Source organism: Pollicipes pollicipes, unplaced genomic scaffold (assembly GCF_011947565.3).
Source record: "Pollicipes pollicipes isolate AB1234 unplaced genomic scaffold, Ppol_2.1 Scaffold_4002;HRSCAF=4701_pilon_pilon_pilon, whole genome shotgun sequence".
Lineage (NCBI taxonomy): Eukaryota > Metazoa > Arthropoda > Thecostraca > Pollicipedomorpha > Pollicipedidae > Pollicipes > Pollicipes pollicipes.
The window spans coordinates 40,906,243-40,924,909 of NW_023596420.1; the positions used below are offsets into that span (position 1 = coordinate 40,906,243).

Consider the following 18,667-nt stretch of genomic DNA (forward strand, 5'->3'; position numbering starts at 1 on the left):
CTAGGTGAAAATAATCATGGCTTCACGATAGCATGAGGTGGTTTCCAAACAGGACGTGCTGCCTACTACGCCTTATTTTTTCCTTTATGTATGCTGCTTCATGGTTGGAAAGGAAGGAAACGATCCGCTTTCCTTACTGAGGACATCATTCAAAGATTCCCGCGCAGCATACATCATAGACAAATGTTGGCCGCAATTGCCCCTCCCCCGCACTTAATCTGTCGATTGTATTGATTCTGGAGTCGAGTGGTCCGGTGCGCTTGGTCACGGGGAGAGGGGGGGGGGGGGTGTCGCCAACTGCGCGGCGATCGACCCAGGGGTCAGAAGCACACATACGGCTGTATGCAGCTTCGCTGTTTGTCGGTGAAGACGGACAGGGTTGGCAGGGCAGCCGGGCTGGCGGCAATGTCCATGATTTGTTGATGAACTGGTAAAGAATCATCCATGTCAATTCGCGTCAGTCGCGCCAGTCCTGGCCATTCTGTCAGTTCTCCAACCTGGTAATCATTGTATCGCCGAGACATTTGTGAGATTTCAGTCAATTTTGACCTGTTGCTGTGATTTCTGCGTTTGCCTAATGGATTTGCTCTGTTCTGAACGATCCGCTTTCTTTACACGCACGCCATTCGTCAGGGATTTATTCTTTTGTGGAGCTGCAGCGCTCTCGCGTTTGATCATTCCAGCACAATTCCCGCTTCAGATCTTCCGTTTACGAAATCGGCAACGCCTCTGTCCAGCCCTGATGGTCTTTCATGGTATCGTAGTGACAGTGTCAGTGTCAATGTGTCCGTCATTGCCATCAGAACTGCTTGAGTCAACGATTTGGCCTCAGCCGCGGTGGGTGCCGAAATCAGAGCTGTTTGAGTCGGCGATTTTGTCTCAGCTGCGGTGCATTGACAGTCAGCTTTGGCAGGCCGTTTGGCAGCGCCGAGCAAACGACGGATTTTGATCGCTAGGACCTGGAATCACAGGGTTAAGTGACACTGAACCGAGAAATACCACCGCATTAATGATTGCCAATCTACTGTAATCTGAGTCGGCTGAACAGAGATGACCAGTTTCAGTCCGTAAACGAGCCGATTCAGAAGTAAGCTGATCATGCGATGGAAAACGGAGCCGAGGCGAAAAAGCGCTATCTGGTTCAAGGCTATGCATGTTCGTTCATCCTCAAGCATTTTTCCCGGATATTTTGCTGACCGCCTACATGGGCCCAACCTGTGGAAGGGATTTGGGTCATCAAGAAGATCGTTGGCTGTATTTGTACTGAACGAGTTGATTGTTATCCCAACAGGGCCTATTTACACATGTTATCTTGGGGGAAAACCCACTAACCCCATAAGTGACCGTCAAATTTCCCATCAGTAAACCGGGTTGTCCCCTCTCCCTCCCCGTGAACACCCCGGTATCGAGTCGTCAGCTGCGCATGCGCGCTGTGAAATCTCTCGACTGTCTTCTGCTTGACCTGCACATGAGTCACAAAGCGAAAGACGACAAAAAATGGACGTACCTACAGACAGACGTGCGTTTTTTTTTTTGTAGATAGCATATTACGTGACAACCTCATTTGAACACGGAGCAAGTGTAGAAATGCTGTACACTTCCATATTGTAGCCAACTCCATTTTGCAGTCCGGGTCTAAACTTGGTTTTAACGAAGATAACTTGGTTCTAGCTGAAAAACAAACCCGAAATTAAATATCGTCTGCACCTGTCAGCATGACATCAAGGTCGGAAAAATACGCTGATTTCATTTTTTCGTCATCCGGAATTCGACTGGCCCAAATCCCCTTTTCCCCGTGGCTTGCTCGCAAATCCCCCCTTGGTTTGCTCTCAAAATATGTTCTGGATCTCAAAAAGCACATTCAGCCCGAGTAGGTGGAGCACGAAGGAAATATCACCACTCACCTTTTATTCGACGTACGTCTTGTGACGTTTTAAACTAACGGCTGGCATGTCTCGAAAACCAATGAATGTTTTGCCGCCTCACAGATTATCATTTCTATTGCACTTTACAAGTGCTAAAACCAAAACTCCGTTGAGACGCTCTTGCAGGGAAAAATGCTAGGTTACTCTGCAATATATGGCGAAACTTCCGTGTATCTAACATGCAAATTATTATCCAGTCGGCCAAATATCCTGTTGTGAATGAACTGTTCGAAACCGAGAATGTATAGCTCAGTCATTTTAAGGACTGACCAGCCACCAGGGCTGTAGTCTTGCAGGATATGCTGGCGACTCCGAGGTAGTGAAGGTGGTGCGCAGCCCACCGCTAAAATGCAGCAAAAACGTGTTTCTTCGCGAATTTGGCACACTGCTCTCAGTGTTGGGAATGGGGCAGGGTCTCGTCCCCCGCCTGAAAATGAAACTACACCCCTGCCAGCCACGTACTTACATGCGTGTAAAAAAGATGTCAGTGATTCAGGTACCAACTCTTCATTCATTTCGTTGCGTTGTTGAACACTGAGCAGACATGGCACGCCTTCTTACATGTAAGAATAACTGTGTACAAGCTCAGTGGCCTCGGCGATGATCAAACAATGCTGCGCGACTGCGAGCATAACTACAGTGAGCTGGAGTTACTTCATCCTGCGATGGGCGGCAAAGAAACAGCAAACTCACCACAGCCTTGAACCCAACGAAATGAGGCGTATACGGACGCCGTGGTAGCGCGACTCGCCGCTGTCGTTTCTGGCCACCTGCAGCACACCAGTTGTTGGAGACGCCTGTTGTCGAGGGGTATGCGCATACTGCGAGAATGCAGTTGTCGCCCAAGCAGGGACGTCTATTAAGACACGTGTTAAGTCGCCATGTTGTACCGACGACCGTGATGGATGCCTTGTCCGTGGGTGAAGTTTGTCATATTGTTAGAGGAGCTAGAAGGCAAGGAGCTTTCTCTTTTTTAAGAGTGGGCCAATGCGCAATGTTTAAAAAACTTCAAGCACGCATCCATCCATCTGCACTGCATCCAAAAGACCTTCAGAAGTTCTACCTCCGAACGCAGAAAGTTATCCGAATGTTGATGCAACAGGAGACCCGTCGAAGCCTTGACTTCACTTTGGAACTTACGCCGAAGGGCAAACAAAGCGAGTCGCTTCCTCTGTCGGGATTAACTTTGCAAAAGAGAAGAACCGAAACCTATCTCAGTGCGCCGACTCCTGCCTCGCACCTTTCTTCCCCGTCTCGGCCTCCTTAAGCGCCTGCTCTGTCTTCTTCTGTTCACAATTAGCGGCCAGAATGGCGGCATCGGCTCCCTGCTCTGCGAACGAAGGCTCCCATTAGCTGTGTGTAACCGACCGGAGCCTGCACATACTACGTCTCCTCTGCGGGCCTGATTCAACGCCTCATAGACCCCCATAGACGTATTCGGCCGAGCTTCTCCAGTGGTTTTTGCGCCCCATGGCGAAGGTGGCTTAAGTATTGCAGTACTCCGCTGACAGAAGGCGTGGGGGTTTCAAATTGGGGTGAGGAGGAACTGGAAACGGAGCATGGAGGAAGTTCATCATGGGACATGGAGGAAGCTCATCATGGGACATGGAGTAAGTCGGCGACTGTCGCACTGGGCAGGGATATGCTCCGCGTAAGGTAGTCTTATTTCAAAATTGGAAGACACGGAGGCATAGGGCCGGGGCAGAAAGAAGGCCAGCGGCACCACATTAAGAAGAATTAAATCCTAGAACTATGGCGTTGCAAGTCAACAAGCATGATATTCGCACACCTTGCATTTCAAATAGGAAACGACCTTGTGGTAGGTCAATCGTAGCTTCTATCTGCAGGGCTTTCATTCAGCAGCAATAGTCAACGTCATATGTGTGTGCATACTGCCACTTCATCAAAGATTGAAACGCTCAATTTGCAAACAAGGAAGGGCTAACTTGCAAACGAAGCTGACTGCGATAAACGCAGGCTGCGCGTTTAGCAGCACCACGCTGCCACAAACGAACGCCGGCAGTCGACAACCAAGAGGCAAAGGACCAGCTCGGCGTTTTTGAATAAATCACGCGTCATCGGGTTGAACTCACAGCACATACTATACCCGCGCACGATGCAAGGTAACAACGTTATGCAGTCTGCAAAACGAAACAGGGTAGCGCTTGCCCGCGCGGACCCCGGACGGAACACGTGAGTGCTCAGTCGATCCTCCTTTGGCCGTTGTTGCGGCGTGATTGCAGTCCTGTCGCTGTGGCGTCCCTCCTGAAAGTCCATCTAGCAGCGAATGAGATCCAGGACGCCGCCGCTGCCCCACACAGCTCGCGCCGCGCCGAACCCCACTTCGATCGCCGGCGAGCTCCGATCCGGTTCTAGCCGGAAAACGGCCGCTGCGGGGGCTCACAGTGTCGAGCCGGACCTCCGAGGCGGAAAGGCTCGCATTCCTTCCGCTGCGATGAGGCGGCTCGAGACCCTCGTCGTGTTCAGGACTGCAAGCCGAGGCCTCTCTTGTTGCGGCAATGATGTGGGCCTGAGCCATCGGCAAGCCAGGGAGAAACCGGCCGCGGAAATAGAGCTGTCCTGTCATCGAGACCTTCGAAACCGCGCTGCACTGCCTGACATGTTTATCTGGCATCAATGAATGTGGTGTTTGTCTGGGCAATCCATGACAACACTTCCTAAAAACTTAAATTTTCACCCACCTTTCAGAAAATTTGTGCATGGGCAAATGAGATAATGATATCATGTCAGGTCGCGTGATGACCTTCAGCAAGGAAGCACAAATCATGCATTTCCGGACAGCAAATGTAATGCCGAGTTGAGTGGTGCCCATTGTTCGATCATATGGGGCATAAAAGTGCATTCAGGTGGTGCGTACATATAAATAAAGCAGGTGAGTACAGGTTTATATCTGCCAACAACTAAAACATGTTTATATTGTTTTCAACAGGCTAGGTTGCCCCGCTTACCGATCATCACGTATTATATTTGTACACAACGGTTGCCGGTCTTGCATGCGTTGATGTCGAGAGGTCACAGTGATGTCACGTAAAGACCAAAAAAATTCCCCCGTTATTTGAGTTATTCCCACTTGTAGTGTTTTTGAAAACAGGGTTTTTCAGGTCATGAGGTCTCATTTTCAAGTTAATGGGACATTATGCCTTGCGCTAAAAACTGACAATTTTCAGATATTCACGACTTATCTTTGAATAGGTTGCATTTGATCAAGTGGTTAGCCATTTGGACCTGGCATCGCATTTTGTGTCCGAAATGTATCATTTATACTTGCGTGCACAAGGTCATCACAAGATCTGACATGATCTGAAGCTCACTGCAGTCGCCTCACTTTTTCACCTGAAGTGTACTTAATTGTTGTGCCAATTCTATTAAAAAGACTTGATGAGTTGAAGAGACACGTTGGGCTACCTCCCTATCACCTAACATGTTGTGTAAAGCATTGATCTAAACTTATTGGATTTTATTTGCCAAGCCATTTTTCAAAATAAGCTTGTCTTTGGCCGCTAACAAAAATCGCCGGCTGAGATAATAGAGCGTTTCATGTTTCTTGATTAGCGTCGAATGGCCGTAAGTCAGCTGAACGAGCCTCGTTGACCCAGCCTCCATTCAGAAGCACATTCACGTCGCTTGGGATGTAAGTTTAGATTTAGGGGGGGGGGGGGAACGAAAAAACGCCCGCCACGGCTCAACCCAGCCGGGCCCAGAATTCCGCACCTACATCCGGGGAGCAAAATGTGTGCGGCTCCCGTTGAGCGCGGCGAAACTTGATTTTTTAGCTTTGAGGTTACATATGGCGAGGGGAAAGAGTCCGGAGGCGATGGTGAAGATGATGATAATGGCAATGATGGAGGCGATGCCGAAAAATAATTTACTTTAAATCATCAAAGAGGCGACATCAAAATTTGCAGCTAGTTTTTTATACAGAGCCCGTAATTCTCCTGTTGAGCTCATTAATGTCGCGTGGCGCGAGCCTCACTTAAGTATGTAAGGAACCGGGAACACTTCGTCCACGGACTATCGCAGGCCCGAAGCTGACCCCACGGTAAAGTTTATCGAACATATCCGTGTAACTATTGATAAATGTTGTCTATTCGAGCCAGTAACCTTACTTCATTGACCACTTGTGTCTTTGTGATGCTCGTGCTCCTTACCACTCGGTAAGGAGTAAGAGCATCGTAGAAATTTCAAAACCTGACCATATATGCAATGGCGCATATCTGAAATGATAACCATTCAAGTACCAACTCCTCATTTATTTGGTGACACTGAACACTGGACAATCAAGGTAGGCCATCTTGCCTGTAAGAAGCACTACACACAAGCTCAGTAGCCTCGGCGATGAGCGCACAACGGCCGTTCGACTGTGAGCGTGACCACAGTACATCGCGTTTGCTTCGTTCTACGATAGACGCCCGCGTGCCCCAACTGGCACTCGGCAGTGCCTCTTGTGCCAGACAGGTACGATAGAGGAACAGCAAACTGTCACACAGCCTTGAACACAACGAAATAGGGCGAACAGCTCTGTCTTCGACCGGCTCGGACCGAGCTCACGGGCGCTTTATGATGCGTCTCGACCACGATCGGCAGCGAAGCCAGGAGCGCGTCGCCCAGTGAAGCCAGCAGATGTGGACGCCGTGGCATCACGACTCGCCGCCGTCACTTCTTGCCACCTGCAACACAGCAGCTGTTGAAGACGCCTGTCGTCGAGGGGTACGCGCATGCCGCGAGACCTTGTCATGATACAACGATGGCCGAGTTATCCCGACGAGACCATAGCATGAGTGGAACTTTCCAAACCGTCAAGGAGGCTAAAACGTGAGAAGGGCTAGGAAGTGACGTGTTTCCCAGACTTTAAAATGGGCCTATTTGCATTGTAGACAAATAATCGCCGACAAATTACGACGCATCTTACCATGGGTTGCAAATTTTAGTCTTTAAGACAGGTAGCAGCCCTGAGATTAATTCACCAGGAGCGTCTTGCCTTTTGACATCAGCGGGGGCACATCATCAATGCCTACCTTGCCAGATTTTGGACCTCGCACAAACCAACAAGCAAAGCAAGCCGCTTCCACCACCGGGCTTTGCTTTGTAAAAGAGGTGAGCCGAAAATCACTACAATCAGCTCCCGTACCTTTCTTTCCACCTTTGGCCTCCTTGGGCGCCTTCTCACCCTTCTTCGCTTCGCTCTTGGTAGCCGGAGCGGCGGGTGCCGCGGCGGCTCCCTTCTCTACGAACGAAATTAGCTGCGTTCAGCCGACCACAGTTTGCACGGGCACCGCCACCTCTGCAGGTCTGGTTCGACTCCTGACGCCTTCCATTCGCGGATTAGTTGAATAGCTCCGGTGATGTGTGGCGACGTATGATGGGGGTCGCGCACAGATTGCATTTTCGGATAGAATGTTACAGCTTTTCCTTAAACCCACCCTGGTGGTCGCCAACCCGATAGGAGTTTCGATTTTGGACAACTTTTAGTTCTATACTCACAGCCCACATAACACGTGCACACGATCGACCGCAGTAAAGTTATGATTACCGCAAAACGAAACAGAACAGCCCATGCAGGCGCGGGCTTCGCGAAAAATACGCGAGTACTCACTTGGTCCTCCCTTGCCCATCGTTGCGGTGTGGTGGCGGCGGCCCTGCTATCCCGATGTCCTTTCTCGAAGTCTCTCCTACAGCGAATGAGCCGGAACGCTGCCGCCGACGCTGATCGTCGAGCACTGATCCGGTGCGGGCCGGTACAGGGCCGCTGCGCAGAACGTCGGTCGGCAGCGGCCTGCTCAGGACCGGCCCTGCCCAGAATGCATCGCCGGCGTCCAACGACCAGAATAGCTTGGCAGGTGGCGTGTCCCATCGTGGCTGTCGGAGACGTGTTTTCGGCAGTTTCGGAATGTAGTGCCCTTGAAGTTCCTCGTTGGGTACGTGCTGCAGCCTGCTATAACTGGAGAACATTTCGGTTTCTTTGGGTTAACTGTCGTCGGTTAAGCGACGAGAAGTCTGTCGGGCCATACTATTTCTACAGTATGAGATTACGGGTAGAGAGAACGGAAGGAATCCGAAGGTGATGCCACAGCCAGCAGAGTATTGCTTTTCAATCATCGCAGCTCGCATCAATATTTCAAGCCAGTCATTTCTACAGAGCGTTCGCGATCGCCGTGTTGAGCCTGTCCAGATGACGGGGTTCGAGCGGACGTCTCGCCAGTAGCGGCCAGCCGCGCTGAGCCCATGCTAACTACGGAGGACACGTTGCCGCATTGTAGAAGGGCGACCTGCACGTGTCCTGGCGAGGGTGGATCATCCCAGTAAGGGGAACGGTTTCGGCACGCAGATAAGTTGGGTGATTTCAAGCCGCTGTACAACAGGAGGCAGCTCTCCGGACGAAAATGAGGTCCCATTGATTTCGAAGAGACGTTTTGTTCTGGAAGACAGGATGTTTCAATTACGTAAGGATCCGGCGTGACGTAAAGCCAATGTGATCGAAAGCATTCCTCCAGTAAATTGGGATCAGTGATGCATAGGTGCTGGGAGGTTCATGAAGGTATATGTGCGTACATTTTGCTGACATCTTACGATCTAGTATGTGTTTGATGACGTTTTCATTCTTATCTCTCAATATTTTCATCATAATTCAAAAACGATGGCTCATTTACTTGAAGACAAAAATGTTTACCTTAGCGATAGAAAGCTGACTGATGGCTTAGTATGAGATGAAATATGGGTACTTTTCTACTGCTTGTTCTGTTACAAAAATATATTCATTATTCATTAAGAATTGGCTCAACAGTCAACAGTCTATGTGCCAATTATTGGACCACCTGCTGCGATAAGAGATCTTGTTACGTCAACGAAGGTTCCTGTGTCGGTCCGGCGCCAACCGCGCCGATCAGAAGGTCTCCCGCGTCTGAACGGAGACCAATGTGATGTGATGTATCCCTCTAAGGGCCGTCGGATTGACCAGGGGATTCCGCTTCGTGTCGCCAGAATGGCGGCTGGAAGACACCCCGCAGTGGGACGGAAAGGCCTCTCAGCTCTTGACCGGGAACAATAATGTGCCCCCTAGTGTTTTACTCAAGGGGGCTCTTTGCCCAAAAAGTAAGGGTATCATTAGTGGTGAATAGGGTAGATCGAAATGTGTACAAAAGTGAATAAGACTATCCCATCTTTGCATGAAAACATCCATTCTTTTGCAGAATCGATTGGTGAAACAAATTGCATCACAAGATTTGATCCAGCGCGCTCGCGATTTCTGGAGCGAGGGGCACCAGAACATTGCTCCTGCGCCACTACGTCCCAGCCACAAGGGTGGTGCTCCGGTCACACCGGCTCGACTGCAGCAGCGGTGCTCTGGTCACCCCGGCTCAGCCGCAGGAGCGGTGCTCTGGTCACTCCCGCTCGACTGCAGGAGCGGTGCTGTGGTCACCCCGGCTCAGCCGCAAGAACGGTGCTGTGGTCACCCCGGCTCAGCCGCAGGAGCGGTGCTCTGGTCACCCCGGCTCGACTGCAGCAGCGGTGCTCTGGTCACCCCCGACTCAGTCGCAGGTGTGCGCCCGAACGGGATGCCTCCGACGGTTGGGTGGCAGCGGTGTTGGTGCCGGTAAGCGGCGTGCTATGCCGCGGGACGCAGGCCTTTGTTCCCAGAGCCGTCCTTCCCAGTCGGGCGTGGTCGCGGGCAGGGCTTGCTTCAGGGATGATGACGGGCTTGTATACGCCGTGTATGGTGAAAAGTGAGCAGCTTCCCCTTCGTTGCGTCCTTGATGGCGGCGCGGTTCGTTGAAGTAGGACACGCTTGCCCCTGTCCTCAATGGCGTCCTCGGAAAATCTCTGGCGTACCAAAGCGATGTGATCCACTGACAGGTACGCCGGTCGGCTCAGGTCAGCTCCGGTCGGCTCCGGTCGGCTCCGGTCAGCACCGGTCAGCTCCGATCAGCTCCGGTCAGCTCCGGTCAGCTCCGGTCGGCTCCGGTCAGCTCCGGTCAGCTCCGGTCAGCTCCGGTCGGCTACGGTCAGCTCCGGTTGGCTCCGGTCAGCTCTGGTCGGCTCCGGTCAGCTCCGGTCGGCTCCGGTCGCCTCCCCATATGCCATCGGCAAAGCTGGACGGTTTCGCCCTTGCTGGCTCGTGGTCGCCCGGCCGAGTCCAGCTGGCGCCCAGGCGATTGATCTGGCACCGCCGGGGCACTTTCTAAGCGCGTCGTGCCCTGGTGTCCTGAAAACGAGCGTAGCTCTGTTCTGAAGCTGGGCGTGTCTCTGTCACTCGAGCGGGCTCGGCGCCTCGGTTCCGGTCGGGTGGGCCGGCTCTGCAGCCTCCGGAGCGAATTTTTCTCATACGTATGTGTAAGGTGTCGGAGACCACCTATGTGCTAGCCAGTGAATGTTTACTTAGTTTGGCGAGCGCCTCTAAGCGGCGCTCGCGTTCTCCTCCTCCGGCACCAGGCGTCCCATGCGGGGGACGCGGCCACGGGGGCCAGGATAGGGGGAGTAACGAGGAGAAGACTCGGAGAGCCGCCGGCGCGAGGGCGGACGCGCCCGCGGGATGGGCTGTTCGTAGTGCTGTGACGTGTGTCAAATACAAAAGTGACTTTAGACATACTGAGTGTACCAGTGAGCCGGAGGCGAGACACCGGGACGGCAGAGCTTACATATGTAGCTGAGTGTGGGCTGCAGATAGATGGCATCCCTGTAGCGGGAATACGTAGGGTCAGAGGTCACCTAATTGAAAATATGACATGGCATCCCTTGCGAGCACCGGCAGTAGCAGTTTCACTTCCGGTACGTGGAACGCGGCTTAAAGTTTGGGCCCTATTACTGAAACGTATAACTATAAGTTATAAAGACTGTTGTTAGATGTCGTCAACAGGACATATTGAGTCTTATCTGACGCATGTGAGACATATCATTGGATGTGACCAATTGACAACACAACTGAGCACGTGTTCCTCAGAGCCTTTGGCGTTGCTGAATGTGAGGGAGAATCTTATCCATTTTAAATGTTTTTTGTCCTTTTTTCTTCATCTAAGTATTTGGGTACAGAACTTTGTGCTTGGTGATAGGCCAGAGATGGCTAGATGATCGTGAATGCACGTGCAATGTTATTTTCGTAGTGCCCGTTGTTACCCTTCCCATTTAGGAGTGGTTCTAGTGATGTTCAAGATTATTTGTAACAATTGTTTGATAATAAGTCATATTGATCCTAAGTTAAAAAAGCCTCTCACTGGCTTTTCAGCATGCTGGGTGGTCACGCTCCAAAGTCTGAATCCTTGGGCTTATGGTGTGCACTGGCTGAACGTGTTGCTGTGTTGTTGCTGTTGTGTCAGGCATAATCAGCATATCATGTTCAAGGATCAATTTTTTGCAGTCTAGGCTAAGAAGGGGTCCCACCATTGTTTTTCCTCTTAGCAACATTGCATCCATTTCAGTTAGCTGTTATAAACTTTCTCTTAGCTTATGTGCATCACTCAAACCTTTTATGCTTACCTCATGTACCTTTTATCAAACCTCAAACTTTGGGAGATGCTTTTGACTAATTTGGAAGTGGTATATGTTGTACCCCTCCCTCTCCCTCACATCTATGAAGCATCCATCCATGCTTGTACTTGACTCGTATCCTAACCCTACTAATAGCTCTGGAATTCATAGCCCCATTCCTGCTACTGATGCTGTTATCTCTGAATTTAGCAGAACATGGTGTTAAATGGTTCAACTTGCCCAATGTTTTTTATCCTGTTCTGTTTCATTGTCTGAACACTATGCTTTTGTCTGGAAGGAAACTACTGGAAGTAGAGAAAGATGATGTTAAATAGCCCTTGTCTGGTTCTGGAGTCATAATAATTCATTCACTATTGTGTTCACATTTCTTCTTTCTTATAAGAATGGGACATCATAGCAATCAGATATAATCTACAGTGTGAGATCTAAATGGATTGGGTGTGCCATGACCTTATACCTGTGGCATGGAATTTTTCTGCCTGTTGAGCTATGCAGACACTGATTTGTGATCTGTTAATTATTTAATAACTTCCTGGTTAGCTGCAGCTCCTTTAATGTGGGGAGGGCACATGAGCAGTGTGTCAAAATCTTCTCAGCCAAAGCTGTCAAAGAGACTCTTTCTCAATGACTCACTGAACAACTACTTCACTCATGGAAAACTCATTCTTTACCATGAATGGATTTCTCCTTTTTTATTAAAGTCAAGCGGCACACTGGTTGCATCAGCTGTATACAACAGTACCTGTGCAAGTTGGCCATTGCAGGACCTCTGAAGCTGAAGTGTCCAAAAAACACTTTTTGTTGTAGGTGCACAAACATACAATGCGCAGAAGCCCTGCATTGTCACTGTTTCAGTTTTGGTTTTGGTTTGTGCTTGCAGTGGTAGACAGTCGGTGTGCGGGTGCAGAGTTTGGACCGGACACCTCAGCCCCATCCTCCCAGCCAGGCCAACATGCCAGGCCCGCAGCGGCGGAAGAAGATGCACCACGGCGACACGCACCTGAAAAAGCGCTGGCGGCTCCGCTGCCGCACCAAGGATCTGGACGAGGTGAGTGCCCGCCCGCACCGTCCGGCCCGGCGCCAGACGAGCGCTTTCCTCCCCCATGGGTCGGATTGGGCGCCAGACGAGCGCCCTCCTCTCCCCACGAACCGGACCGGGCGCCAGCGAGCGTCCTCCTCTCCCCACGAACCGGACCGGGCGCCAGCGAGCGTCCTCCTCTCCCCACGAGCCGGACCGGGCGCCAGCGAGCGTCCTCCTCTCCCCACGAGCCGGACCGGGCGCCAGCGAGCGTCCTCCTCTCCCCACGAGCCGGACCGGGCGCCAGCGAGCGTCCTCCCCTCCCCACGAGCCGGACCGGGCGCCAGCGAGCGTCCTCCTCCCCCCACGAGCCGGACCGGGCGCCAGCGAGCGCCCTCCTCCCCCCACGAGCCGGACCGGGCGCCAGCGAGCGCCCTCCTCCCCCCACGAGCCGGACCGGGCGCCAGACGAGCGCCCTCCTCCCCCCACGAGCCGGACCGGGCGCCAGCGAGCGCCCTCCTCCCCCCACGAGCCGGACCGGGCGCCAGCGAGCGTCCGCCCGCACCGGCCGGACTGGGGGCCGAACGAGCGCCCCCCGGGCGGCAGCGAGCGTCCGCTCACATCAGCTGGACCGGAGGCCAGGGTTCGGTTATCACTGTGGGCCTTACGCGAGGTCGTAATGTCTCACCGCAGGCAAGTGTAAGGTTCTGATGTCACTGTAATGTGAATATCTGCGCACAGAACCAGCGCCAAGTCGTGCTAGCAATGTCTCGTCTTCCTCGATGATGACAGTTCACAGTCACAATTTGTTTATTCATACATTGCTAATTCCACGTATTCTCGGCTGCCTGCAAGGCACCGTGCTGCATGGCATGGAATATCAGTGCACCTACCAACTATATGAAGTTTTCCAGTGGCCCTCATTCGGTGAACGTGAAGCACATCTGGTCGAGCTAATAGCGCCTAACACCGTGTCTTCACTTCAGATCGATGCGGACCTGGAGAAGAAGAATGCCGAAAAGCTGCTGAACCAAGAGATGGACCTGGAGAAGCCGGGCTTCGCCCAGTTCTACTGCATTCACTGCTCGTAAGCTTTGCTCCAGGATAATCACTATGGAGAGCTCTCTTAGCCTGGTGCGATATCACGGAAGCGCGGAAGGTGAACGAACTATGGTGTTTCCCGAAGCAGTCTGCCATGTAGATTATGCTGCTTATAGATGCGGTATGAAAATGGCATTGTTTGTTTGAGTTCCTGGATGTTGTAGTTCGTTAGCAGGGTTATTCAAAAATATGCAGGGATTATCAGCAAATATATATGTTTGGTACCGTGGTACCGTGCAATAGCTACCGTGTTCCCTGTCGATCCTTCGTCCCCGAATTAAAACATGCTCATTTCCACTGAACCGTGGAGAATGATCAAGTATTTAAAAGGATACAAATGCACCATTGCAGAAGAGTAATGTCTCCTAGACTGGCGCTGGCACCCAGAGCCCAGCGATCGGCGGCGCGGAGCTGTCACGCACGCTCGGCTCCAGCCGGCTGACCGATGTGCGGCCCGCTATGTTCGCAGCCGCCACTTCATCGACCAGACGGCTCTCGACGACCACTTCCGGACCAAGGTGCACAAGCGGCGGCTCAAGGCGCTGGAGGACGAGCCGTACTCGGTGGCCGAGTCGGAGCGAGCTGCTGGTACGTCAACGCAGGGGGGGGGGGGGGGGGGGAGCACGAATGGTCTCCGTGCGTCAGATGGGTGGCGCTGTGACAAACGGCCTAGACAGGGATGCTTTGGTAGGGGGTAGGAGCAAGCGGTCTGAGAGAGCCGGAGGTACATAGGCTGACCAGGAGGTACATTGCTCTTTACGGTTCAAGTGCGTTTGTGCTCGTCATGTTTTTTTTTATTTTTTGCTTGTGTGTGTGTGTGTGTGTGTGTGTGTGTGTGTGTGTGTGTGTGTGTGTGTGTGTGTGTGTGTGTGTGTGTGCGTGCGTGCGTGCGTGCGTGCGTGCGTGCGTGCGTGCGTGCGTGCGTGCGTGCGTGCGTGCGTGCGTGCGTGCGTGCGTGTGTGTGTGTGTTTCTACGTTCGTGGGGGGGGGGGGGGGGGGTGCGTGCAATTTAATTCAGCGTGAATTAATCCAAGGCGCAATTCGATCGCCCGTCATTTCAGCTTTGTTAATAGCGTGTTATTTTTATTTTAATTTATAGATTTTAATAGCGTGTGAAGTGACACGGGTTATATGCACAGATGTCTATTTGAGCGCTGTGTGATCAATACGCGACGATAACTGATCGTCGTCTTACTAAGGAAAACACACGTCATCGAGGCCCAAACAGTACACCTGTGCTGGGTGGACACAGAAGTAGAACGCACCGCGGTGAGCAGCCTGGGTTCGTGTAATGTTCGTTCCCAACACAAGTTTATTACCTTATATTTAAATCAAACAATTACTTGCATTAATGTCAACCCAAGAAGCTCGGTACACAGCCTACAGCAGCCACACAGCCAGCTGCGCCGCACCACACAAACAACACGCACAATGGCCGTCGCCCCACACGCAGCCTTCCGCAGCGGTGACATGACCAAACACAAGTTCCGGTAACTTCCGCTAGGCGGCTGAACGACTACGGTTTAACGTCAACTACGGAAACAAGCGTCCAAAACATCTGAGCACTATAGTTCGTTAGTAGGTGGCGGGTCGGCGTGCGTCCAAGGTTCGCGGGACCGGGGCGAGCCGATCAGACCAATACGCAAAAAAATATATGGAGTTCGCCGTTGTCCTCGTACTTCTGAAGTTGGTCGAGCACCGCGCTGCTGGGGTGCGGGATAAATATGATAAAGCTGGGTGGAGTGCACACTGAACATAATAAACGTGATGGACTTTGTACGATACCTGGCCATGTTTATTTCCCACCGGGAATCCGTTCTGGGCTCCCGGCGCCTTCAACGTTTGATGTTTTTGCACCGATTGTATGCCTGGGTTTGTATCCATTCTAACGTTGCATGTTTTTATATTGGGCCGCGTGACCTGAGCTCGACGACAGTCACAGGTGTGGGTCAGCCACAGGTCAACAGTGGTGACTCGGTGCGTGGCTGATGAGCTGAAGTGTTCATCGTGGAACACCGTCATTGCCCCGGTGTGGAGAGAGGGGCGCCCTGGTTCAAGCGCCTGATGCTTTCGCGCCAGTTCGTGCGGATTGCGTCGTTTGTTTCTGAAGGTGTGAGGCGATAAGGCGATTTTCCCCTGGCGATGCCTCCCTTTAGACGTCGCATGCAGACCAGGGTTTTCTCGCAATACGGCTTTCCCTTACGAAGCTCCCCAGGCGAAGTCCCTCCGGTCAGGTTGTCTCACCTCGCGCTCTGCCGCAGGCATGGGCAGCTACGTGCCGCCCAAGAAACGGAGGATGGAGACGCTGCGCCGTGAGGGCGAGGCCAAGATGCCACGACCGGCACCAGAGGAGGGCCCGGCGACGGAGGCAGCGGCGTCACCGACCGACAAACCCCAGCCGGCTGGCTAGTGCGCTGGCCGCCGCCGCCGACCGCTGCTCTGTGATGTTGTGTGCTGAACTAATGTTTACCTGCTAGGGGCTGCGTGTCCTGGACGCGACGCTTAATAAAGGGATCGGGGCAAATGGCGTATAAAATTGACGGGCAGTGTCCTCCAGGTCGGCGGCATTGCGTGATGGTGGATTGCGGTTCGGTTATACCACGTGCGTTGAAAATGGTTTGCTGTGAACTCCGTAAATGACTGAACGAAGGGCAAGGCAACTCAGCCCTCAGCCCTGATGTGCGTTTTGGGGTATATATGAGGGGTTTGGGGGCGGGAGGGACTAGGGGGTTATTTTGCAAACTCAAATTCTCCGGAGGCGTCGCGTTCATCGGGTGGCCGCGGGCGATCCAACACTGGCCGTCTAGTGGGGCAGCGGCGAGCTGAGTCGACACCCAATGCCGCGCGACAACAGCGTGGCCGACCTGCCCGGTGTGATTACCAGCACCACGCACGACGTGCCGCAGCTGGTGGTGTCGGCGCCCTCCCAGCCGCGCATCGCCATAGGTGAGGCATGAGCGCGGGCCGCCAGTGCGGTGGAGTTAGCGGGTGCTGTGGTCCACACCAGCCAGATCCACTCAGCAGGACGCGGTGGGCTCGCGGAGATTGCGTGTGGATCAGGAGATATCTGGATCGCCAGGGGTCTCTACTGCGACCTCATGTTTCCACACGTACTAAGTGCTGTGTCAAGAACGAACTTATGTATGAGCACGAGTGCCACTATTTTACGGGTGAGGAAAGACTGATGCCGTGTTACACAGCATGACAAGCCTGCTGGGCCCGAATTGCCCTGCTTTACCTCCGTCATCGCTCAATAACGCCGCGTGGTGTATAGTATATATCGAAGGGACCTGAATCCTTACGTGTGACACGTTTATCACGATCGATCTGCGAAAACGTTGATATTTCGCAAAAAAATCGCGTGAAGACCAGTTTTGGACCTGTCTCCGCGCCAGTTCACATCTCAATGTCTGGTAACCGTCCGTGTGCCATACAGAGCCGACTGACTGGACCGCCCTGCACCCCACACATCGTAGCCCCTCCTCCGGCCCTCTGCCGCCGCTGCTTCCGCCGCTCACTGCTGGTGTCAAGCAGACGGCAGACAACCAGAGTCCGCAGGTGAGGCCCGGAACGGCGGCGTTCGGCGGCGGCGGGCGTTTTTTTACGTGTGCAGATAGTTTCCGTCATATGTCGTCTTTAACGTCGTGCTGGTCCGGCGCGGTAACAACGGAAGCAGTGGAACAGGTACGCCGTACATCCTGCGCCTCATGCGTCGTGCTGCGAGTGCATTATAGCGCGGCCACGACCAATGCTCGGATTTTCTGGCGTTTTTTTTGCGTCCCTTCAGTTCATGCGGTGGAGTGTCGCCAAGCCTGACGAGCGTGCCGCGGGCATGTGGGTTCGCATCCCAAGGGCCGCAATATGCGGCTGGCCGCGGCTCTAGGTTGGCAAGCTGAAGAGTCGGGCCGAGACGGACCTGCTGCGTGAAGGCATCGCGCGGAACTTTGAAGGCTGGCGGCAAAAATGTCCATGCAAATTAGTGCCGCCTTCTCAAACAAGGCAGCGTTGGGGATATTCGCGCAAGGAATCAAAGATATTCAACCTCGCTTTAACGCATTTCTGTAAGATAGCTTTTTCATTGGGCGGGGGCATGCCGGAGAACAGGATTTTCCTCCCTCGTATCCAAAATGCTGCACGACCGTCCATTCGTCACCCTTTCTCACGCTCCCCGCATCTTTTCTTCGGGCCTCTGGTGGCCTCGTCCGCTCTCCCCAGTGCCCTTCCCCCCGCCCTGACGTCTCCCGTCCGCTTTCCCTGGCGTCCCTTCTGGTCCGCCTCTCGCCGCTCCCCTCTGTCTGCCGTCCGCTGCCTGGACACCCCACCCGTCGCCGTTTCAGTCGGACCACCTGCCTGTGCCCGAGTCGGGCCGCACCTCCCGCCTCTCGACGGCTACAGTGGCGGCGCCCGTGCAGTGCGTCTGCGTGTTCGTGGCGCGCACGGCGGGGCGCCACTGCCGCGAGGGTCGGCGCCGCGCCGGCTGCGACTTCGCCGCCGAGAAGACGGTCGGCTACTGCGGCTTCCCGGCGGTGCTGCTCGCCTGGGGCGCCTTCTGGGCGCTGCTCATCCTCGGCGTGGGCGGCGTGCTGCAGGCGCGGAGCGGCGCCGCGGCCCGCTGAGCGCCGGCGCGGCCGCGGCCCGCCGGCCAGTCGACGACGTGTGGGCAGACACAGCGCGCACCGCTTCAGCGGTCGGCCGCGGAGGCAGGCAATGTTGAGCTTGGGGCTTTCGGAGACGGGTATCAAGTAGAGTTTCACGCGGAATTTTATTGGAATGAACACGAGACACGTCACGTAACTGAGCTGCAGTGATGATATATGTAACACTTATGCTATGACAACTTACACATTTTGACATATGAAAGGTACTAACGGGCTCGATAGTATAAACATGAAACAATAGACGCCGTGTCTTCTTCGCACGCACACCCGCAGATGAAGTGGCTCCGGTTGCTCGCTCCAATACGCTCCAATCGGCCAAAAACAATCTAAAAGCCCTATATATTCCCTATAAAGCCCTATACATTCCATCTCAAACAACCGTAAACAATGAGCTCGACGCCTGCCAACCAACGTGACTCTAGACCCGGACCTGACGCACCGCCAGCCAGCTGATCGGCACGCCA

At 53.3% G+C, this 18,667-nt stretch overlaps 2 protein-coding genes and 1 long non-coding RNA gene across 3 annotated transcripts; 2 read left to right on the forward strand and 1 right to left on the reverse strand.

Moving 5' to 3' along the window:
- Nucleotides 1-6,175: 6,175 nt before the first annotated feature.
- Nucleotides 6,176-7,689, reverse strand: LOC119093581 (uncharacterized). Its single transcript, XR_005093639.1, has 3 exons — nucleotides 7,540-7,689; nucleotides 7,075-7,170; nucleotides 6,176-6,613 (listed from the first exon to the last, which is right to left on the reverse strand). It is a non-coding gene; the product is annotated as an uncharacterized LOC119093581 (long non-coding RNA).
- A 3,158-nt stretch (nucleotides 7,690-10,847) lies between these two features.
- On the forward strand, nucleotides 10,848-16,060 carry LOC119093638 (zinc finger protein 593 homolog). The gene is made up of 5 exons (XM_037216628.1): nucleotides 10,848-10,901; nucleotides 12,307-12,474; nucleotides 13,431-13,531; nucleotides 14,015-14,133; nucleotides 15,807-16,060. Exons 2-5 carry the CDS (start codon nucleotides 12,379-12,381, stop codon nucleotides 15,953-15,955), a joined length of 465 nt encoding a protein of 154 aa, XP_037072523.1. The 5' UTR covers nucleotides 10,848-10,901; nucleotides 12,307-12,378; the 3' UTR covers nucleotides 15,956-16,060.
- Nucleotides 16,061-16,267: 207 nt separating this feature from the next.
- Nucleotides 16,268-18,637, forward strand: LOC119094501 (uncharacterized). The gene is made up of 4 exons (XM_037217558.1): nucleotides 16,268-16,491; nucleotides 16,982-17,103; nucleotides 17,883-18,134; nucleotides 18,626-18,637. Exons 1-4 carry the CDS (start codon nucleotides 16,383-16,385, stop codon nucleotides 18,635-18,637), a joined length of 495 nt encoding a protein of 164 aa, XP_037073453.1. The 5' UTR covers nucleotides 16,268-16,382.
- Nucleotides 18,638-18,667: the final 30 nt, after the last annotated feature.